Here is a 24,536-nt window from a genome sequence, read left to right on the forward strand (position 1 = left end):
AGATTAACTCAAAGTCACAGTTAATAAATGACAAACTAGCATGGAGCCACATCTTCTAACTCCCAAATCTGTGTTACAAGGCCTCTTTCCTCTTCTGCTCCTCTCAAGAAGCTCACACAACCTGAACATTAAAGTTTCAACACAAATTACCTAACCTCTCTGGGGAAAGGAATCACCCAGGGTAAGTCTGAGAGGGAACATTGAACTATTACAAAGATGCCTTAACTCTCAGACTGGTCCTAGATGGCTTCATCCACCAGTCATCAAAATTCCAAGGATTAAGAAAGGGAGTATTTTCTTGGCATCTGGGGAGGTAAGTAATGGCATTATATGAGTGTGGAGCCTAACAATACTGTATGTTACTGGTATGGTAACAGGTAACATCCAAGGGATGCTTAGGATGGTTCCATCCAATGCAGGCAGTGCTCCATTAGGCCAAACAAAGTCATTAGGTCATCACAAATATGCCAGAGTAGAAATTGACACCAAAGAGTAGGAAAGAATCTAGATTTTAGGGGAATCACCGTGGGGATTGTCAATGACTTGAAAGGAGACAGAGATGGCACGCTCATCAAGCTTGCAAATGATAGGAAGCTAGGAGACAGAGCTAACCCTAGAGAAGAAGAAATAATGTATTGGATGACAGAATCATGATTCAAAATTTCAATAAGTTAGAATGTAGGACCAAATCTGATAAGGTAAAATTTAATAAGGATAAATGTTAAGTCCTATACTTGGGTTCAAAAAAATCAATTGTACAAGTACAGGATGGAAAAGATGTGAACTGACAAAAGTTCATATGAGAAGGACCTAGGGACTTTAGCAGATGACAAGCTAAATGTGAGTTGGCAGTGTGATGTGGCAGTCAAAAATACCTAATGGACACTTGGATGACACTCACTGACATAGAGTATATAGAAAGAAAGAGGCCATAGTCCCATTGCGCCCTGCCCTGATGAGACCACATCTGCATTATTATGCTCAAACGCCAGGAGAATTGTTAGAAATAACACCCAACGTAGAGTTTCTTTTGCAAAATAGATCTTTGTTGACATTTACATTGCCTACATTTCTACACTTCCCCTGTATCCCTCTCCCTGCTCCTTCCCAGAGAACCATGCTTTATAATAATTTTTTCCCTAAGAGGAAGAGGGGAAAACATTCAACAAGACAAATCCATGCACTGAAAAAATTACCACACCATGGACTTCCATTCCCACAAAGGAGCAGAGGGAGTTGTCTTCTTGTCCCTTTGGGGGTGCCAAGATTGGTCCTTATTATTTCACCATTCAATCTTGGTTGTTTTGTGGTAGCTGTTCTTTCCATTTGTGTCTATTGAGTAGATTGTTTCCCTGGCTCTACTGACTTCACTTTGCATTATTTCATACATCTTTCCATGATTTTCTATGTTCACCATTTTCATCATGTTTTACAGTAAAATGATATTTCATTACATTCATGTACTACACAGTCATTCCACAATCTAAGGGCATTTATTGTTGTTCAGTCGTTTCAGTCGTGTCTGAATCTTCATGACTCCATTGGGGGTTTTCTTGGCAGAGATGCTGGAGTGGTTCTCCATTTCCTTCTCTAGCTCATTTTCCAAATTCAGAAATTAAGACACACAGGGTTAAATGCCTTGCCCAGGGTCATTCAGCTAGTAAGTGTCTGAGGACAGATTTGAACTCAGGTCTTCCTGACCGGCACTCTATCCACTGAGCTACCTAGCTGCCCAATTTTGTTTCTAATTCTTTGCACCACAAAAAGACAACTATTAATATTTTGGTGGATATGGAGCCTTTCTTTTTATCGATGTCCTACTTGAAGTACATACCTAGCAATGGTATCTTTGTGTCAAAAGAATATGTATATTTTAGTCATACACGTGGCATGCATATTCCAATGTGTGTTCCAGTCCTGTTCATGGAACCTCTCCCTTTTCTCTGGTTTCTCTCAGGAATCTCTAGCTCCTAACCATTTCTCATTCAACATCAGCTCTTCCTCCAACTTGCACTTTATTGATGGGGAGCTAATTAGAACAAATCCTTCCATCCCCAGAGTCTAGGAGAGCAAAACTAGAGGAATAAACCTGGGCCCTTCCCTTGGGGAACTTATAGTATGGCTGGAAAGAAGCAGAAAGAGCCACCTTGGACCCTGTCTAAAACCCAAGGTAAGGCTAGCTCTATCCCTGACATTGGTTGTCAGGGAGGAAGAGCCTATCTATCTATTTTATTTTATGCATTTAAAAACATTATTCTGAGAAAGGATCCATAGGTTCCACCAGACTGTCAAAAGGGTCCATGACTTTAAAAAGTTAAGAAGCCCTGACATGTGAACTAATGCAAAATGAAGTCGGCAAACCCAGGAAAACAATATAACAATAATTATAACCACGGAAGTGGAAAGACCACTGACAACAGGTAAGAAGGGACCAGGTAATAAAAAGTCCAAAGGTCAGACAATTTTATATTTGATGCTAGAGGCATCATAAACTATAGATTGTAATGACTAGGGGAGTTACATGATCAGACCTGTGATTCAGGAAGATCACTTTGATAGCTTGATGGAAGATGGAATGGAGTGGGGAAAGATTCAAAGCAGAGAGGACAACCAGAAGGCTCATGCAGTAATCTAGATGGGAAGTGACCAGGGCCTACATCAGGGTGACAGTATCAGAGTTTAGAAAGAGGAAAGAGGTACATATGATGGACAGACTTGGTAGCAGATTGGATGTGGAGGCTGAGAGAGAGTGAGAAATTGAGAATGACACCTGGGTTGTAAGTCTGTGTTACTGAGAAGATGGCAGTGCTCTCAACAGTAATTAGAGAAGTTGGGAGAGAAGAGGCAGAGGTAAGATAATGAATCCAGCTTTGGACACTTTGAATTGAAGCCATCAATGAAACATCCAGTTCAAGATGTCCAATAGGCAGTTGGAAATGTGAGACTGAAGCTTAGGAGCTGGATAAAAAGGCAAGGTTCTAGAAGGGCTAGGACCTGTTCTCAAGTGGAGGCATATCAATAATGGATGCCAGAGAGAACCTTATTTTGTGCGTGTTTTCTGCCATGGAGAATAATCTTTCTATTGGGAAGGAGAGAAGGAAAATGTCCAATTGGTAATTAAAAATCTTGCTGTTGTTTGTCCTTCATTCTCAAAGACACCCAAACTGAGTAAGGAAAGAGTAAAAGAAAGCTAGCTACCCTTAACCAGTTCAAATCATCAGGCCCAGATAAATTAGATCCCAGGGTACTGAAAGAACTAGTGTGTGTGATTACCAAGCTCCTATCAGTGCTCTGTGTTTGAGGATTGAAGAGGTGTCACAGGACTAAAGAAGTGTAAATATCTCTTTTTTAAGAGTGTCATTTGAATATTGTAGGCCAACAATCTTGATCTGGATTCCTGACAAGGCTTTTTCATATGGTGTTGAGGCTGGCGGGCATTATAGAGCACAGCTGTAATCCCTGCAACAAAGGAGGCAGAAACTAGGGGATCACCAAAGCTCAGGGATCCTGAGTTTCAGTGGGCTAAGGTACTTGGGTGTCCATGCTAAATCAAGCACCGATATGGTAACCCTCCAGGGTCAAGGGGGCATCAGGCTGCCTAATAGGGCAAGATGGCCCAGGTCAGAAATGGAACAGGTCAAAGCTCCTGAATTGATTGGTAAAGAGACTGGGCCTACAAGTAGCCACTGTACTTCTGGCCTGGGCAAGTAGGGAGACCCAGTCCCCAAAAATAATTAATAATAATTTTTAAAAGGAGTGAAGTGCAAAGGGATAGTTAGAGAATATCTCAGAAAGGTAGCAGGAATCACAAAGAGCCAGCATTGTTTCACCAAGAACAGATCAATTTATTTCCTTTTTTGATAGGGTTACTAGTCTGGTTGGTAGACTAGAGAAATATTGTAGACATAATCTACCTAGATCTTATCAAAGCATTTGACAAAGCCTCTCATGCTTGTTGACAGGATGAAAATGTCCATGGGCTATATGATGATACAACTAGGTTGCTTCAAAATTACTTGAATGACAAGCTCCAAAGAGAAGACATGAATGGCTCAACATCAAGAGCCTCTCTAGTGGATACCCCAGAAAATCTATGCTTACTCTGTGCACTTAAGGCCTTTAGCAATGATGTGGATAAAGGGAGAGTGGCATTCTCACCAATTTTGCAGATGACACAAAGCTGGGAGGGAGAGCCAGCCATGTGAGTGACAGTCAGAGTCCAAAATTATATTGACCATCAAATCAAAAGGAATTTAATTGGGATCGTTGTGAAGTCTCATGTGAATTCAAAAAATTAGTTCCCAAAGGCAAGATAAGGAAGGCACGCTTAGACAGAAGTTGATTTGACTGATCAATTGATTAATCTTGAAAAGATCTGAAAGTTTTAGAGGGCCGCAAGCTCAGTTTGAGTCAACTATTGGGTATGGCAGCTGAAAAAAGTTAATACAAATTGAAGCTGAATGGAGAGAAACATGACATCCAAGACCAGGGAGGTGATGGTACCACTGCATTCTGGCCTGCTCAATGTAGGGGGCCACATTTCAGGAGGACTTTTACAAAGTGAAGAACATGTTGAGAGAGGGAACAAGGAAGGTGAAGGGCCTTCAAATCAGGGCATATGAGGGTAAGGTGAAGGAGCTAAGGATATTCAACATTGAGAAAAGAAGATTTGGGGAGAACAAGAGGAAACTGGATAATACAATGGATAGCACTGTTGGCCAGAAGTCAGGAAGATCAAATCCAGCTTATACACTAGATGTGTGACCTTGAGCAAATAAATCACTTCAACTCTGTTTCCTCAACTATTAAAAAATGGGGATAATAAATAATAGAACCAACCACCCAAGGCCATTATGAAAATCAAGTGAGATAATATTTGTAATGCACTTAGCACTGTGCCTGACACATGGTTCGCACTTTAATAAGTGTATGTTTCCTTCCTTCTTAGCTTCAAGTATTTGAAGGATGGTGATTGGAAGAGGGATTCTATCATCCCTTCCATCTCTAAGCAGATCTATGTCTCTAGCCCTGGTTTCTCCTGAGTTCTCATCCCACATCACATTTTGAATCAGATATTCCATAAGTATTTCAAATTCAGCATTTCCAAAATGAAACTCAGTGTTTTTCTTCCCAAACCCACGCCTCTTCAGAACTTCCCTATTACTATCTAGGGCACCACTATTGTCTTTGCAATCTCCCAGGTTCAAAGCTTTAATGTCATCCTCATCACCTTACAATCACTCTCTCCATGTATCTATTCATTTGTCCAACTTTGCCATTTCTACCTCCACAACAAACATCACTCATATCTGTCCTTTTCTTTCTATCCATGACAGCCACCACACTAGTGCAGGACCTCATTACCTCTTGCCTTACAATTAAGAACCTATTGCAATAGCATCAGAATATGGTGGTGCCATCACCTCCTGCATCTTAGATGCCATGCTTTTCTTCATTTTGCCTCAATCTGCATTAAGTTTTTCAGTGCCTATCCAACAGTTGACTCAAATTGGGCTTACAGTCTCTAAAACCCCCAGATCTTTTCAAAATGAATGAATCAGTCAAATTAACTTCTGTCTAACCATGCCTTCTTCATCTCACCTTTGGGAACTGAGTTTTAAGAAGCTACTATAGTAGCTTCTGAATTGTTCTCCCTGTTTCAAGTCCCTTCTCCACTCTAATACATTCTCTGCACAGCTGCCAAAGGGATTTTCCTTAAGCACAGATCTGACCATCTCACCTTTCTGCTCGATAAACTCTGGTGGGGAGGGGTGGGAGGAAATAAGCCCTTATATAGTTCCTACTATGTGCTAGGCACTGTGCACTTTTATGAACATTTCATTTGATCCACACAACATCCCTGTGAGGCAAGTGCTATTATTATCCTCATTTTACAGTTGAGGAAACTTAGGCAGACAGAGGTAAAGTGGCTTTTCCAAGGCCAGCTAGTAAGTGCCTGAGGCCAGATTTGAACTCAGGTCTTCCAGACTCCATGCCCGGAGTTCAAATCTAGCCTCGGACACTAGCCATGAGTCCTTGGCAAGTCACTTTACACCTCTGTCTTCCTCAATTTCCTCAACTGTAAAACAGGAATAATAATAGAACCTGCCTCCCAGGGTTGTTGTGAGGACTAAATAAGATATCTTTAAAGGACCTAGCACATAGTAGGCACTTATTTCTTTCCATCCTTCCACTTGTCAGCTGTGTTCCAGTGATACAGAGAGGCTTCTAATGATATAGAAAGGCTCAAGAACAGGTTGAGTTAGGTAACCTCTAAGATCCTTTCTCCCTTCCAACTCAATTATTATCTAAATAATAGAGAAGGGGCAAACCCCAATTCTGCTCTAGAGGGATCATGCACAGTTCTCAGAGGTCTCACAATCTAGGGAAAGAGTGAAAAGGAATGGACCTAGGCTTCACAGCTGCTCATAGCCAAGGACACCCTTCCCTTATTGAGGTATCTTTAAGAGGAGGGGCTAAGAAGACCCCATCCTTTAGGGTCCCTATGCCTCTGCCAACATCTGCCATAACATAGCAGAAAACAGGGCAGTACTGCAGAAAAAAGAGCCTGAAAAAAGGAGAGGAGTGGGCCAAGTTCAAGCCCTGGACCTCCTATAAATCCCACTGGGTGACCTTAGCTAAGGAAGATTAGCCCTCTGTTCATCAGTTTTCCCTTCTGTAAAATAAAGATTGAGTTAGGTGACTTCTAGGATCCCTTCTAGCTCTGACATTTGGTCAGAGCTTCAGTTTTTTAAAAATTAACAAACACTATGGAGTACTTAGTCCAATACATCGCAATATTTTTGACCTCATTACTTACCTAGCCTTATTGGACCAATATTTCCATAGCAAGGAGATAGACTGTGAGGTGCAAGCCTTTGGTCATAGATGTAGAAGTGGAAGGGACCCCCTTAGGAGAACCTTAAACCCCCCTTGTTTTGTGGATGAGAAAACTAAAGGCCAGACAGCTAAAGACACTTATCCAAGGTCATGCAGGTAGTAGCTTCCTGAAGCAGAATTCAAATCAGGTCTTACTGACCCTAAGTCTTCTATCCCCATTGTTCTGATCTATAACTGGCCACTGGACCCAAATGGCTCCCAAGGAGAGAATGAGACTGGTGACTGCACAGCCCCACATCACTTAAATCCAATTCACTTGAAAGTCAAGACATCACCTTCTTGTTATCATTGGTCTTCCTCAAGAATGAAGAACAAACAACAATCTGTGAGTAGTAGTAACTGCCCCACTGGAGACCCAAATGGCCAGTTCCAGTTAGACAATGCTCCTTCCTTCTCCCTTCCTTCATTTCTTCCTTCCTTCCTTCCTTCCTTCCTTCCTTCCTTCCTTCCTTCCTTCCTCCTTCCCTCCCCTTTCTCCCTCCTTTCCCTCTGTCCACATGGGAAATCATATACCCTTACCTGTGGGTGCTCTGCGCAAAGGAATGTAAATTTTGATCACTGAAACCTCACAAGATATCTTGGGGTTTGTGGGATGGATTTCTTTTTTCTCTCTTCCCTACTTATTTATTTTTTCATTAAAAAAAAGAAAACTAGGACAATTAATTCATTTGCCCCATGTAGTTTCATTTATGATTTCTTGAAATACAGCATTGGAAAACCAGGCTTTGATAAAGTCCATTGGGATTCAAATGGAGCTACTTGACCACCCTTTAAACTCAAATCACTCTGCTTCTCACTGATTGGCCAACAATAGGTCCCAGCCCAAGCCCTACTTGGCCATTGCCTGGGTTGTGATGGCTCAGAGTGAGTGTAAATAGCAATCGTTTTTACTTTGACCAGAAACCCTGAGAGATTTCCCTCCCAGATTAATTTTTTTTAACTAGGCAAAAGAGGCCATTTTTTGTCCTCATTTCTTACCTAGCCTTAATCACTGACTAGGTGTTGCTTCAGACAAACTGAGACATGGGAAAGACTTTAGCTTAAAAAGGCCAAGGTCTCCCACTGCATCTGGGACCATCTCCAGTCATCTTGATCTGTATCTTGGACCCAGATGGCTCCCAAGGAGAGAGTGAAGCTGGTGACTTTGCACAGCCCTGCCTCTCTTAAATCCAATTCACTTGCAAGTCAAAACATCACCTTTCTGATGTCATTGGTCCTCTTCAAGAGTAAAGGACAAACAACAACCTCTATCCACTTCAGACACACTGCCTGGTGATCAGGACAGAATTAATAAGCTGCTAATTTTGGGTGGTGGACTAAATTCAGATAGCATAGAGGGAATCGGAAGCACCTCTGCTCAATCTGATGAGCTCCCTGAATCCATTTGATGAGGTAACGGGACTTTGACTTTTGCCAGAAAGGGGCATCTCCCACAAAGCTAGAAATGCACCATGGAGCTTTGCTTAGATGCACATGCACTCACTCACCCACTGCTGAGAGGATACAATCTAGAAGGCTTTCTGGAGGAGGAGCCCGGGGAGCCTTTAAGTAAAAGGCCTGAATAATCCACAATTATTCCCTCAGTCTTGATTGGTGTTGGAGGCTGGAGCTATCATCTGGTCCAGCTGCCTGACTTTCAGCCAACCCTCCCCAATTCATCCCTCCAGAAAAGAACTCTATGATCTATGGTCTTCCCCCCCCAAAAAAAAAACCCCGCCCACCTCCTCTAACCCTAGCCCTAATAGAGACATCTGTGGGAAATCATTTCTTTGTCTAACCTGAATCCCTCCTGATACAGTCTGGGGTCATATCCTCCAGTCCTGTTCCTAGAGCAAATGGGGGCAGAGTCAGGAAAATTTTAGCTCAATCCCATTTTAGAGGCCTCTGGCCTGAAGAAGTCACAAAACTATTTGGAAAAGCATCCTCAGCCCCTCTATTAAAAAAACACATCTATCTGACCATGGACTGCAGTCTCCTCCTAGTGGAGTCAAGCAGAACAGCAAGAATAGACACAGAGATCCACAGCCTCTTCAGTCTCATCCCCTAATTTTACAGAGGAAGAAACTGAGACCCCGAGAATGGACGATCCTTGCCCAAGGTCACAGAGAAAGATGGGGCATAGCTAGCACTAGGACCAAAGTCTATTGTCTCCCAGGCCAAGGATATTCCCACTGCATGCCAGAGAACTGGATCATCAGATTTGGGTAATTTCCCCTCTTTGGACTGAAGAAAAGTTCCCTATGGCCAACACTGTGTTCACAGCTCTCATTGCCTCCCCAAAAAGTCTATCCCACCAATGGATTGTCAAGATGTAGCAAGCAAAAAAAATGCCTTCCCTAATGTTCCCTTGATTAGTCTCAGTAATTTCCTATAACTTTTGCCTCTTTCCGGCTATCTTGGCCAAAGTGAGAGCCAATTCAAAGAAAACATACTGGCTCCAGAGCAGGAAGATTTTGCAGACAGTTTAATGAGATATATGTAACACTATGTGTACCAACCAACTTCCCCCTCTCCTTCCTTGCCCCACAAATCACTCCCCTGCAAAAAAAATCCCCCTATATCCAAGTTGAATGGGCTCACTAAACCATATAATGTCTGAGCCCAAACCCCCACAAGCCAGATTATGGAGGAGGAAACTGGGAACCACACCAAGGAAGGGATTTGCTTGAGGTCACACACAGAACCAACAGCAGAGCAGAGAACTAGAATTCAGGTGTCCTAACTCCCAGCCAAGCATTTAGGATATGGCATGGGTCAAGGAGAATAGGGAAAAATAAAAGGAGGTTTTGATTGGCTTTACAGTAAATACAGAGCCTGGGACTAGGAAAGGAGTGAAGAGAAATTGAACCAAAAGGTCACTGAATTTTCTTCTGGATCCAATCCAAATATTTTGAGACATTTGTGTAGACTCCAGGGCGTATGGAAGAAGAGCCACACTTCTCTACCCAGCTTGCCACCCCAACCTGAAACCAAGAGTCTTCAACCTTACAGACAAGAGGGTCTCCGGAATCCTCCTGAAAGACAGAACAGAAGCTGCTGGCTTGGCAAAACAAACAAACAAACAAAAAGAAAAAAAACCAGGAGATGCCCAGGGAGAGGGGAACTCTAGAATGCAATCTAGAGACCTGTAAGGAAGCAGTGAGAAGGGAGAAAGAAACTCAGGAGGACCCTTACCTCACAGATGTCACGGTTGCTTTCGCCAGCACATATCATGTCCTCAGGAATCATCCTTATGGACTCAGCAACGATAGAAAACTTGTGGTAAAGCTGGTCACAGTCATGATTGTCCAAAACAGAGACTTGCAATTGCCTCAAGCCGAATGGAGGGGGCAGACTCTCTGTAAAGGGAATCATAGGCTCATAAGGATATAGACTTATTAATTAAAATAAACATTAGGGATCATCTAGTCGACGGGTTCGCAAAGCATGGTCCAGGGACCCTTTTGGAGGATCCTTAAGGTCAAAGCTATTTTCATAATACTACAAAGACATTTGAATTTCTAAGATGGCAAATATCAAAAGACACAACCCTCAAAAACTCTTTGTGTGGAGTCCTCCATAGTTTTAAAAGTGGGAAGAAACACTGAGACCAGAAAGTCAGAACTGCTAACTTAGTCCAACCCTTTTATTTTACTAAGAAGGAGAGTGAATCCCAGAGAAAGGAGGTGATCCATCACAGATAACATGGGTAGGAAGTAGCAGAACTGGTATTTGAACCCGGGAACCAGTCAAAAATCATGTTCTATTCATACATATACACATACACTATACTGCGCCATGGTCTTCCTCACACAGACTATAGCACCAAGAAACATTTACTAATCCCTACTCTCAATCAGACCCTTTACTAGGCTACAGAGATACAGAGACAAAAACAAGATGGTCCCTGCCATCAAGAAGCTTGAGAAATCTTTTCTGATCCCCATTCCATGGCAGTATCACACTCCCCCCACCAAAATTAACTTGTGTATTTATATATCTATGTATAAATGTATATATATATACATATTTAACATATATTTTATATATATATATATGTGTGTGTGTGTTGTCTTCCTCATTATGTACACATCTATTATGCATGTTTCCTCCTTAATTAGAATGTAAGCTTCTTGAAGGCAGAGACAATTTTTACTTAGTCTTTGTATTCTCTAAAACTTAGCACAGCGCCTTTCACATAGTAAGGGCTTAATAAATGCTTGTTGATTGGTTGGTTGGTTGACTGATTAGAGATTTGCCCTCCCCCCCACCCCACCCCCATGCAGCTCCAGCTGGTGGCTCAGCAGAGATGCTGTTCTTTGGACAAGGCTATCGTCAAACTCTGTTCCTTTTCATTGACTGTTCCCTGTATGTAAAATGTTCTCCCCCCTTGGCTCTATCCACCTCCTGGCTTCCCTAGCTTCCTTCAAGACAGCTCAAAGCCTACCTTGTGCAAGGGGTGTCCTCCCTTCCAAATCCTCACCACTGGTACCTTCTCTCTAAATTACCTCACATTTATCCTGCACGTCTTGGATAGAAATAGGATTTTGTACGTTGTCCCCCGTCTCCCCTGTATCTCAGGGCCCAGACTTTGGGTTTGGGATTTTGTTGTTCAGTTTTCGTTGTTCTTTTTACCTCTCATTGTATCCCGAGTGCTCAGCACAGTGCTTGGCACATCCTAAGTACTTGATAAATGTTGCATTGATTGACTGATTACTTTTTGTCGATTTCTAATCCTGGAGCCTTTCCTATGGGCTTGTATGGGGTTTGTATTCGTGGAGGCTCATGCCATTGTTTGGATATCAAATGACCCAAACCAACAAACTAAACTTAGGTTCAGCACCAGAGGATCCCAGAATCTCCTGAAACCCATAAGACTCAGAGCAATTATCTTGGTAAAGAAGGGGAAGAAATGTCTTTCCCCCAACTTTTCTGCACCTTTCCTCCTTGACCTTAGCATTCCAAGTATTGGCCCAGGGTCAGATCCCAGAAACCACAGAGGCAGCGTCTTTCCTGTAGAGACTATTCACCTTTAATACTGATATACCCCCAGCCGGTCACCCAGCACTCTGTGTTGGAGAAGTCCTGTGAGGCAGCAGGAAGCTTGATAGGCTGGACTTGGCTGGAAAACTGGACAGGCTCCTGCAGCTTTATCAAGGCGATGTCAGCACCTTTAATCTTAAAGGTGAAGTTGGAGTGGACCACAATCTCGGATATCAGCAGCAAGTTGTCTTCATAGTACAGATGTTGCTGCCTTAGTTGGATCCTATAGCTTGAAGGCGCCTGTTTGATACTGGAGGAAGCAGGAGAGGAAGGTTCCATAGGGGTACCTGGGGCTGGGGTTGCAGGGCTCTGGCTGAGTACAGTAGCCTCAGGACACAACCCTACTCCTTGGTCCCAAGCCTACAGTAGCTCCCAACCATGGACATGCGGACTTAAGCCTTCTAGAATTTACTCACTATCCCGCTTCCTCCTGTCTCTATCTCTATCTCTCTGTCTCTCTCTGTCTCTGTCTCTCTGTCTCTCTCTGTCTCTGTCTCTCTCTGTCTCTGTCTCTCTCTGTCTCCCTGTCTCTCTCTCTCTCTCTTCCTCTCTCCTTTCCCTCCCTCCCTTCTCATACATACATATTAAACGTAAATATATATTATATAATATATATAAAATTTCCCATTGAATGATAATAATAACAGTACCATCCAGCAGTATGAAACTCTAAAATGATTTCATTTCCAACACCCAAATGAAAAACTCAGGACAGAGACTATTATCCCCGTTCTACAAGGAAAGTAACTGAGTCTCAGAGAACACAAGTGCCTTGCTTTCAGTGAGTCAGTAAGAGTCTAGTCTCAAAACCCAGGTCTCCCAAATCCTATCTTGCTCCACTTCTCTCACCTCCCAGCCCAGTCCACACTGGTTCCATTAATAATGAACCACATGCAGATGACTGACTTACTTTGGAAAGCAGGATGCTGCAGTCAATATCCACTGGGGGTTGATAAGCGAGCCACCACAGATATGCTTCCATAATACATATTCCTCCCTCTTGTACTTCATCCTCAGGCTGACCTGCCACGGCCACTCCTTTTCTGGGGCTTCCTCACCCCCAGCGATGCCAGCTCTCGCCCTCCAATAGACTTGAGGTGGTCGAAGAAGACTCTGCAGTCCTATGGACTCAAGCATTTACTTTTCCTCCTCAGACTTCGAATATCAGGTTCAATGGCCACTCCCTTCCACTTTTCTCCCCAAGTCACCCTTCCATAGCCTCAGATTCTATATTGGGGTCTGGCTCACAGCTAAGAGATTATTAGTATAAATGATAACAACAATTATAATTTGATGTTGTTGTTCAGTTGTGTCTGACTCTTCATGACCCCATTTGGGGTATTCTTGGCAGAGATACCAGAGCAGTTTCCCATTTCCTTCTCCAGCTCATTTTACAGATGAGGAAACTGAGGCAAACAGGGTTAAGTGACTTGCCCAGGATCACACAGCTACTAAGTGTCTGGAGCCAGATTTGAACTCAGGAAGATGAGCATTCCTGAGTTCAGATCCAGTGCTCTGCGCAGTATGGTGCCATCTAGCCACCCAACACTAATAATGGACTTCATATTAATGATAGACATTTCCATAGGGTGATGTGGCATATTGGAAAGATGACTAGAGGGGCAGCTAGGTGGCGCAGTAAGTAGAGCACTGGCCCTGGAGTCAGGAGGACCTGATTCAAATCTGGCCTCAGACGCTTGACACACTTACTAGCTTTGTGACCTTGGGCGAGTCACTTAACCCCAATTACCCTGCCTTCCCCCCTCCAAAAAAAAGAGAAAGAGGACTGGCTTTGGAGTCAAGGGACCTGGGTCTCTCTATCACTCTTTGTGAATCTGGGCATTTAACCTTGTGCCTCTGTTTCTTCACTTACAAAATGAAGGGTTGGACTAGATGGCCTCTAAGGTCCAGCTCTTCTTCCATGATCTTAATCCTACAGCACTCTAAGGGCTTGCTGTGACCTTTACAAATGCTCCACCTGACACCAAGCAGGTAAGCATTGTTATCCCCATTTTATATGAGGAAACCAAGGCTGAGAGAGATTAAGTCCTTGGGTCCACACAGCTAGTATCACTGCTAGCCCACACTACCACCCAAGAAGACCTCAGGAAGGCATCCAGTCTACTAGCAACTAAACTCTTTCCCCCTCCCCAGAATTCAACTGTATCATTATCATATGTCTCCCATGGGCTTCTTACTATCATGGTTCCATGTGGTAGTAGGAGACAGAATCAGGAACCGTAGGCAGCAGGTAGAAGAGTAAATGACTCACCTTGGGGCATAGGGGCTGAGGTCCCCAGAAGGGGAAGAGTCAGGAACAACAGAAACAGCTCCTAGAGTAAGAACAGAAAGAGAAGAGGATGGAAATCAGAAAGGATGAAGAGGAGGGGGGCAGCTGGATTCCAGAATGATAGATGGAGCAGAGATCTTCAGTGTGGCACCTTTCTGGGTATAGCAGGGGAACTAGGGGCCCGGCTGCCAGAGGGTAGGAGGGGAGCAATATCCTTACCATGGCCAGTTTCTTCTGCTCTCTTCTCCCCCTCAGTCAGCACCCTATTTATCCTCCAAAATCAGGAAGTAGAGAAAGGAGGAGAGTTCAACCCTCCTCTAGGGGTGGGGATGAAGAAAGAAGGAAGGAGGAAGCATACATTATTACCTTGGCAGTACACTTTCTAGGGATGTATGCATTGATTAATAAGGTTGGTGAATGCATTGTCAAAGCTAGCTCAGTGTTTGTGAGACTCCAAAGGAAAGTGTGGGGGAGAAGAGGTATAGACTGCCTACCAAACTGAAGGTCTACAGAGCCATTGTGCTGACATTATTATAGTATGCATGTGAAACATGGACAGTCCACCAGGGCCATGCCAGGAAACTGACTTGCTTCCATTTGAATTGTCTTAGGAAGATTCTGAAGATCACCTGGCAAGATAAGGTACCAGACGCTGAGGTCCTCTCTTGAACTAAGCTGCCAAGCATTCAAACTCTACTGCAGAGAGCAAAACTCCAGTGGGGTGGCCACAGTGTTCAAATGCAAAATGTATACTTGCCCAAAAGATTATTTTACGGAGAACTCACACAGGGCAAGCGCTCACATAGTGGTCAGAAGAAGCAATACAAGGACACTCTAAATGTCTCTCTTAAGAACTTTGGAATTTTTGTATGACATGGGAGATATTGGCACAGAACTGCCCAGCATGGTGTGCCCTCATCAGAGAAGGGGATGTGCTCTATGAGTAAAGCAGAATTGAAGTAGCTCAAAAGAAACACGAGATGTGCAGATTTAGAGAATCCACCCCAAATGTTCATGTGGACTATTCATGTGCTACCTGTGGTAGAACATTTCAAGCTCATACTGGTCCGATCAGCCACAACTGGACACACCATAACTTGACTCTAACATAGTAAGGTCATTTTGGTCCTCTTCGAGAGTGAAGGAAAATGATCAACCAACTAACCAACATGTGCTCAGAGGTCAAGTCTTTCCCCCTATTCCCTGGGTTCTGAAAGGTAGGAAGGGACCTGTATGACCAATCATAACAGGGACAAGGACATTTGGGGATGTCTCAGAGCTCCTTGTTATTCAATGCTCAAAAAGAGGCAGCTTATGTGGTGCAGTGGATATAGCCCTGGACCAAGAGTTAGGAAGACCGGAGTTCCAATTCAGCCTTAGACATTTACTAACTACATGACCTTGGGGAAGTCATTTAACCTCTATTTGCCTCAGTTTCCTCATCTATAAAATGGAGATGATAATAATAGCATTTACCTTATAGTTAAAATGAAATATTTGTAAAGTGATACATATAATAATTGTTATTATGTGGTAGATCATTATGTATATTATAATGCTAAAACATACCAGTGCTATATAATATATGATAATAGCTAATATATACATATATTAACTGTTATTATTTATCATGTTGCAATAGGGATTTACACATATGCAGAATGCCTTTGACAATCTCTTCCCCAACAGAGGGAGCCTACCTTCAGGGGAGTTTGTGTCTTAGCACCCTATTAGAATACAATCTCCATGAAGGCTACCTTATTTTTTCCCAACAATAATTTTATTATTTAATATTTTAGTTTTCAACATTGATTTCCACAAGATTTTGAGTTACAAATTTTCTCCCCACTTCTACCCTTCCCCCCCCGACTCCAAGATGGCATATATTCTGATTGCCCCGTTCCCCAGTCAGCCCTCCCTTCTGTGGCCCCACTCCCTCCCCCATCCCCATTTCCTCTTTCTTGTAGGGCAAGATAGATTTCTATGCCCCATTCCCGAGCATCTCCTTTTAAAACTTTGAGTTCCAAATTCTCTCCCCTCTTCCCTTCCCACCCACCCTCCATAAGAAGGCAAGTAATTCAACATAGGCCACACATTTATCATTATGTAAAACACTTCCACAATACTCACTTTGTTAAAGACTAATTATATTTCCCTCCATCCTATCCTGTCCCCCTTTATTCAATTTTCTCCCTTGATGCTGTCCCTTTTCAAAAGTGTTGCTTTTGATTACCTCCTCCCCCATCTTCCCTCCCTTCTATCATCCCCCCCTTTTTTATCTTCTTCCTCCTTCTTTCTTGTGGGGTAAGATATCCAATTGAGTGTGTATGGTATTCCCTCCTCAGGTCAAATCTGATGAGAACAAGATTCACTCATTCCCCCTCACTTGCCCCCTCTTCTCTCCCAACAGAACTGCTTTTTCTTGCCACTTTTATGTGAGATAATTTACCCCATTCTATCTCTCCCTTTCTCCCCCTCTCAATATATTCCTCTCTCCCCCCTTAATTTTATTTTTTTAGATATCATCCCTTCATATTCAACTCACCCTGTGCCCTCTGTCTGTATGTATATATGTATGTATATGTATATATTTGTATGTATATGTATATATGTGTATGTGTATATGTATATGTGTATGTGCATGTGTATGTATATGTATATGTATATTCCCTTCAACTACCCTAATACTGAGAAAGGTCTCATGAATTACACACATCATCTTTCCATGTAGGAATGTAAATAAAACAGTTTAACTTTAGTAAGTCCCTTATGATTTCTCTTTCTTGTTTACCTTTTCCTGCTTCTCTTGATTCTTGTGTTTGAAAGTCAAATTTTCTATTCAGCTCATTGAGAAAGCTTGAAAGTCCTCTATTTTTTTGAAAATCTATATTTTGCCTTGGAGCATTATACTCAGTTTTGCTGGGTAGGTGATTCTTGGTTTTAATCCTAGCTCCTTTGGCCCCCAGAATATCATATTCCAAGTCCTTTGATCCCTTAATGTAGAAGCTGCTAGATCTTGTGTTACCCTGATTATGTTTTCACACTACTCAAATTATTTCTTTCTGGCTGCTTGCAGTATTTTCTCCTTGATCTGGGAACTCTGCAATTTGACAACAATATTCCTAGTTTTCTTTTTGGGATCTTTTTCAAGAGGTGATCAGTGGATTCTTTCCATTTCTATTTTACCCTTTGGTTCTAGATAATTTCTTGAAAGATGATATCTAAGCTCTTTTTTTGATCATAGCTTTCAGGTAGCCCAATAATTTTTGTATTATCTCTCCTCAATCTATTCTCCAGGTCAGTGGTTTTTCCAATGAGATATTTCACACAGTCTTCTATTTTTTCATTCCTTTGGTTCTGTTTTATAATATCTTGATTTCTCATAAAGTCACTAGTTTCCACTTGCTCCAATCTAATTTTTAAGGTGGTATTTTCTTCAGTGGTCTTTTGGACCTCCTTTTCCATTTGGCTAATTCTGCCTTTCAAGGCATTCTTCTCCTCATTGGCTTTTTGGAGTTCTTTTGACATTTGGGTTAGTCTATTTTTTAAGGTGTTTTTTTCTTCGGTATTTTTTTGGGTCTCCTTTAGCAAGTCATTGACTTGTTTTCATGGTTTTCTTGCATCACTCTCATTTCTTTTCCCAATTTTTCCTCTACTTCTCTTACTTGCTTTTCCAAATCCTTTTTGAGCTCTTCCATGGCCTGAGGTCAATTCATGTTTTTCTTGGAGGCTTTTGATGCAGGCTCTTTGACTTTGTTGACTTCTTCTGGCTGTATGTTTTGATCTTCTTTGTCACCAGAAAAAGATTCTAGAGTCTGAGTCCGAGTCTACATCCTTTTTTGCTGCCTGGCCATGTTCCCAGCCAACTACTTGACCTTTGAGCTTTTTGTCAGGGTATGACTGCTTGTTGAGTAGAGAGTGCTTTGTCCCAAGCTTTAGGGGCTATGCTGCTGTTTTCAGAGGTACCTCTACTCCACAGTCACCGCAAGCTGTGTCATACCTGTGCTCCTCCTCCCCCAAGAACCACCAACCAGGATTGTGACACAGATCCAAGCAGGGCAAAGCTGCCTCTATGCCAGCAAAGTCCTCCTTGAGCTCCCGCTCTGATCCACCGCTTGATTCCTCCCACTGTGTTCACCAGGGACTCAGGAAGCAGCTGACTCTGAACCTCTGGAAGCAGCCTCAGAAGCTTCCTGTTGCTGCCACCACCACCACCTTGCCACCTCTGCCACCCCCAGGGCTGGGGCTGGACTGCTCTCACCCTGATCCTGCAGTTTCCCACTCACCTGCTCTGTGGTCTTTGGCATTTGTGGGTTTAGAAGTTTGGTAACCGCCACAGCTCAATGATTCATGGCCCTCAGGCCTGCTCTGGCCCACTTCCAGTCTGGTCTGTCTTGGATCAGCCCATGCTGCCCTGCACTCCACTCCCAGCCCCATGCAATAGACCCTTCCCAGTGACCATCCAGGCTCTCCTGGGCTGTAGACCTGCTTCCCTCTGCTATTTCATGGGTCCTGCAGCTCTAGAGTTTGTTCAGATCCACTTTCTACAGGTGTTTAGAGGGATTTGGGGGAGAGCTTAAGTGAGTCCCCGCTTTACAACCACCATCTTGGCTCCGCTCCAGGGCTACCTTATTTAGGCCATGCCTATCACAGCAGTCTCTCTATCTATAGTGTTTTAAAATATTGAATAGGTGAATGAGGTCATAGGTCACAGAATCATAATTTAGAGCTGGAAGGGAGTTTAGTGATCCTCTAGTGCAATCCCACAATTTTACAGATCCAGAAACTGAGGCGCAGAGAGTTTTGGTACCTTTAAATAACCTTAATGTCTATATGCAAGTCTATCTTCTGGTCCTGGTTTGGCCCATCATGATCCTCATCCATTCCTGCATATCCAGGGCAGGACAATGGCATCTGCCCCACTCCAAGTCAGTTTGTGGGTTTTCCCACAAGGGTGCACTGGCTTAAGCTAGTTTATAGGTTTTGCAATCAGTCCTTCTCTCATTCAATTGTGAAGCCACTGAGGACTTGTTGGTATTTGTCCCAGTCCTTAATAGCAAGAGAGACTTAAAAGGGGCTCAGAAAAGAATCAGACCAGTCATTTATAAAGTCAGAGACATTTTATTATAGTGCATTTTAATACACACAGAAGGAATCTCAAAGCCTGAAGCAGAGCACCCAACAACAGGAGCATGGGGGAATAGGAGAGTTATAGCCAGGTCCCCTGCCTAAATATGGTGGTCTTCAGTCTGCAGCAGTTTAAAAAAAGAGGTTCAGAGAAGGTCTTCAGAGATGCTGTCCTTAGACTTGGAATCTCAAACTCTGTAGATGCCTATGAGGTACCTCAGTGGCAATCACCTCCATACCAGGCAGCCCCACACTGCGGGAAAGACATAAAGGTAATGGAACAGAGTGACTTCTTATTCAGATTAGTCTGCTTGGCTTTCCATCTGTGTTGTCATGGGTAGGGAGATAGTAAATACTGAGTGATGTTATAAGCCCTTCTGAACCAAATGAGAAACATGATATATGTAAGACTTTGAGAAAGGATTGGAAGAGGGAACAAAACCAGTAGCTAGAAAAAAACAGTATGGGCATGCAAGGAAAAGAGGAAGGGAGGAAGGACGGAAGGAAGGAAGGAGGAGTGGGAAGGAAGGGAGGGAAGGAAGGGAGGGAGGGAAGGGAAGGAGAGAAGGGAGGGAGGGAAGGAAGGAAGGAAGGAAGGAAGGAAGGAAGGAAGGAAGGAAGGAAGTGAGGAAGGAAGGGAGGGAGGGAGGAAGGGAGGGAGGGAGGGAGGAAATAAACATGTATATCATGCCTACTATGTGACAGGCACTGTGCTAAGTGCTTTTACAAATATCTCAATAACCGTGCAAGGTAAGTGTTATTATTATCATTCCTACTATACAGTTGAGGAAACTAAGGCAGACAAAGGTTAAATGACTTGTCCAGGGTCACGCAGTTAGTAAAATGTCTGAAATTGGATTTGAATTCAGTTCTTCTTGTCTCCAGGCCCAGAACTCTATCCACTGAACCATCTAGCTGCCTTGTATATTGACACATACAGCCTACAATCTAGGCAAACCTATGAAAGACCCATGACCTCACTAATGAAGCATATACTTTCTCTGAAACTAAAAACAATAGATAAATTCAGGGTTCCCATTACGTCAAAAATCAGGATAATTTAACAATAATATTAATTACAAGTACAGCTGATATTTCTATGGCACTTCCCAGTTCACCAAGACCTTTATATACAGTACCAATGTTGCTATCCCAGAAACTCTGTAGAAAAAATAGTGCAGGTGTTATGTTCAATTTGAGATGTGAGACTAAAACCTAGAAACTATATACTTGGCCCTATTTGCATGTGGAAGTAAGTCATGTGAGCCAGAATGGTGAAGGACAATGACCTTTCCCTCTTAGCTTAGTTTTTGTGTTTGTAAAGATTCCTTGCACGCAACTATGAGAGTATTTTTGGAGTGAAGTGGGCTGTGCAGCCCCATCTTACACATAGCTTTGACAGTGCCACTTGACATAAATTCTGAAGGCACAGGAGCACCATAAAAGATTAAACTGGAGCTATAAGAAATTTCCAATCCTAAATCACATAATTATCTGGAACAACTGTATTTCAATATAGCACCAAACACAAAAAGTCTGAAAAATATACTTACTCTTGACTGGAATCATTCTGCCAGTCCTCTGCCAAAAACTTTGGTTTCTGTTTGATTGCCTCTTAATGGAAGATGGTGGTTCATAAGCTTAGCTATGACTAAAAAATTGTCAGTCTGCCCTTATCAGGGAGAGGCTTTCTAGTCATTGTGCCCCTGCAGTCAGGAACAGAGATAGTCAGCATGTGGTTCTGAAGAGATGAAGCTGGTAGCAGAAAGAAACTAAACCAGCATGAGACCAGCAGAGACTCCAGCAGTGATAATAGACATCCAATAAAGACATTATTCCATGTATGGAAATGGTATACCCAAAAGAGATAGATGATGCACCTAGGAGAGACAACACTTCCAACAGAAAAGAGATCAGGAAAGCACCATGATGATGTCATCAGAGAACCTCGATAGTCATGCAGTATTAGTAATAGGAGTTTCTCTGGCTACACATTTGTATCGTCACACAGGTTCCCTATATACATGAGAAACTGAAGAAGAATTCTTCTATTATATGCCTGATAGTAGTCATAGTCTTTTCCTCAAAGATCTTCAATGAAGGGGAAATCATAACCTTTGAAGGCTGCTCATTCCATATTTGGTAACTCTCATTAAGCTTATATCACACATTGCTACTGGTTCTGCCCTCCTTGTTGTTGTTCAGTCATTTCGGTTGTGTTCTACTCTCTATGACCCCATTTGGGTGTTCTCTTGGCAAAGTTACTGGAGTGGCTTACCCCATCCTTCTCCAGCTCATTTTATACATGAGGAAACTGAGGCAAACAGGGTTAAGTGACTTTCCCAAGGTCACATAGCTAGTAAGTATCTGAGGCCAGATTTGAACTCAGGCCCAGAACTCTATCTACTGTGCCACCTAGGTGCCCAGGTTCTTCCTTCTAGAGCTGAGAAAAATGGATCTAACCTGTCTTCCACAGACAAGCCTCTGACAGCCTCAAAAATATCTGAAAACAGTTATTATCCCCTTAATAAGTCTTCTCTTCTCTAGGCTAAACACTCTTAGTTCCTTCAACAGATCTTCATATGCCATCAACTTGAGACCCTTTATCCATCATCCTGTATTCCTTCTTGTGGATATTCAGATAATCAATATCCTTCCTAAAATTTGGAACCCACAACCAAGTACAATACTACATATGTGGACTGGGACAGAGTTCAAATGGATTATTATCAGCCTAGTTTTGAACACTATGCTACTCTTAACAAAGCCCGAAATTCCTTAGGTGCCATGATATACAAGGGATGCAAATTGAGCTTGCCATTCAGTAAAATCCTCAGATATGTTCAAAGAACTGTTGAGTTTCGTGTACAATTCCCTTTTGATGTTCTACTCTGTATATGGATCACTCTATTTGGTGTTTGTTAAGTTCAGCATAAATTTTTTTAAAAATACAAAAGTACTGCTAAAGAGCCATCCCTGCCCCATCTTGTACTTGTAAAATTGATTTTTGAACCCAAATATAAGGCTTTTATGTTTTTCCCTATTCAATTCCATCTTATCAGATTCAAACTAGTGTTGTAGCCTGTCAAGATCTTTTTTAAGCCTAACTCTGTATTATATTAGACTTCTTATCCGCAAATTTATTATTATTAGATTTCTTATCTACAAATTTAGCAAGTGTGTGAGGTCAACCAAATCACAAATAAAACTGTTAAAGGCCAAGATGAGATACCAAGGGTGCTCCACTGGAGATGGATCTCCTTCCAAATTCATACTCAATCATTAATGAACTCTTAGGGTTCAGCCAGTCCCCAGCTCTGAATCTGCCTAATCACATAATTATTATCCCACAGCTTTCCATCTTTTCCACAAGAACACAGGAGATTTTGTCAAATACTTGGTTAAATTTAGGTACCCTCTATCTAAATTCTAATCTAAACTATCTATAATCTGTCTAAATGCTCTCTATTTTCCTGTTCTACCAGTTTAGTGGGGGAGGAAAGGCAATACATTTAGTTTAACATCACTTTTTCTTAAAGAAAACAGGCTGGCCCATTTTGACCAGCCAGATGCTAATTAATCATAATTTTAATCAAATATGTAATGAAAGGCAGCAGAAATAGAGCTGGTATCAACATACCATTAATAGATGCTTCCAGAACAGCCCATGAGAGGGGTGGAGTACAAGAAGCAATGATGCAACCCCATCGTGGACTCTATTCAGAGAGGCTTGAGGCCTGCAAGAATAGCTAGGTGGTACAGAGGATACAGCATTGGACCTGGAGTCAGGAAGACTCATCTTCCTGAGTTCAAATCTGGCCTCAGATACTTACTAATTATGTGACCCTGGGCAAGTCACTTGTTTGCCTTAGTTTCCTCATCTGTAAAATGAGCTGGAGAAGGAAATGGCAAACCACTCCAGCATCCTTGTCAAGAAAACCCCAAATGTGGTCGCAAAGAGTCAGACATGACTGGAAAATGACTGAACAAGCTAAAAACCTACAAAGTATAGCTAGGAATAACGAAGTGTTGGCATTAATTGTATAGTCTTCCTTTCAGCATGCCTAAGATGCAGTCCTTGGAAGAGACAGAAGACAGGAAAATTAGAGGTAAAAAGTAAGGTGAGAGCTATGGAGTTCAAAGTTCATACCTTGCTTCATGCCACTATAGGGCACCAACTCTGAGATTTCCTGATCCCCCTCTTGTTCTGATACCATCGTAGTCTGGCAGCCCTATGGGACTTCATCCTTTCTAGACTGGGATATCTCAAACTTGTGGCTGCTGGAAAAACCTGAGGGTTCCTTGGACAAAATAGAAACATGTGAGCTGGAAGAAGAAGTGTCAGAAAGAGATGGGGAAGGGATGGTGGTTAGAAGCTGACCCAGATGTCCTTTTCATCTGGTTGTTGTGCCAAGGTGAAAATACGAATCTACTTGTTAACATTCATCAGGGAATGTCTTCAACCTGCCCTGCTGTATTGAGACCAACACTCCCCCAGTAGATGTGTGTGGGAAGGTTTTGTTCTCAGCATGTTTTCTGTTAACATATTTTCCTGATCTTAACTTAGCGTTCTATATTGTGTAGCAGCTGGGACATCCCTTTCTCATGAGACCCTTAGAAAAGCTATCTAGACTGAAAGGCTGCATAGAGAACTTACCCTCAGAAGAATACACTGTTTGAGGAAAGAGAAATGATTGAGGTAATTAATAATAGCTCCATGGCATTGTGGTACCTCATTTCATTTGCATGTGTTGTTTTGAGAATTTAAAAAACTATAATTAACAAGATTGTACATCAAATAGCTGTTTGGAGATTGCCAAGAGATGGAATAAGGACTGCTGGGTATGTGCCTGACAAAAAAGGTAGATTTTGTAAGTTTCGCCTCACAAGGGAAAAATAAGTCATTGACAACCAAGAGGCTCTGACTTGAGGATTGGGAGTATTTTTAAGCCAGCAGTGAAGGAGCTAAAAGTGAAAAAGACAGTAGAATAGTCAGCTAATAGAAAGCATTCAGCTTCTGTGCTGGAAGCTTGATGATCAGAGGAGAGGCATATTTGTGTGTGTGGATTGATTAAAAAACAAAAAAAGCTGTAATGATTGCTGGGAAGCTCATTGGAAGTGAGGTGAAACTTTCTGATATTTGAGTTTATTGCCCTTCAGCACTGGTTACAAATTGAGGGCAAACCTCTCAGTGGTG

General features: G+C 42.4%; 1 protein-coding gene across 1 annotated transcript; it reads right to left on the reverse strand.

Moving 5' to 3' along the window:
* Positions 1 to 9,755: 9,755 nt before the first annotated feature.
* Positions 9,756 to 23,556, reverse strand: LOC118832153 (tryptase-like). The gene is made up of 7 exons (XM_036739572.1): positions 23,490 to 23,556; positions 19,579 to 19,592; positions 14,195 to 14,255; positions 12,833 to 13,043; positions 11,910 to 12,172; positions 10,075 to 10,238; positions 9,756 to 9,914 (listed from the first exon to the last, which is right to left on the reverse strand). Exons 1-7 carry the CDS (start codon positions 23,554 to 23,556, stop codon positions 9,756 to 9,758), a joined length of 939 nt encoding a protein of 312 aa, XP_036595467.1.
* Between the last annotated feature and the right edge of the window lie 980 nt (positions 23,557 to 24,536).

Source organism: Trichosurus vulpecula, chromosome 9, assembly GCF_011100635.1.
Source record: "Trichosurus vulpecula isolate mTriVul1 chromosome 9, mTriVul1.pri, whole genome shotgun sequence".
Taxonomy (NCBI): domain Eukaryota; kingdom Metazoa; phylum Chordata; class Mammalia; order Diprotodontia; family Phalangeridae; genus Trichosurus; species Trichosurus vulpecula.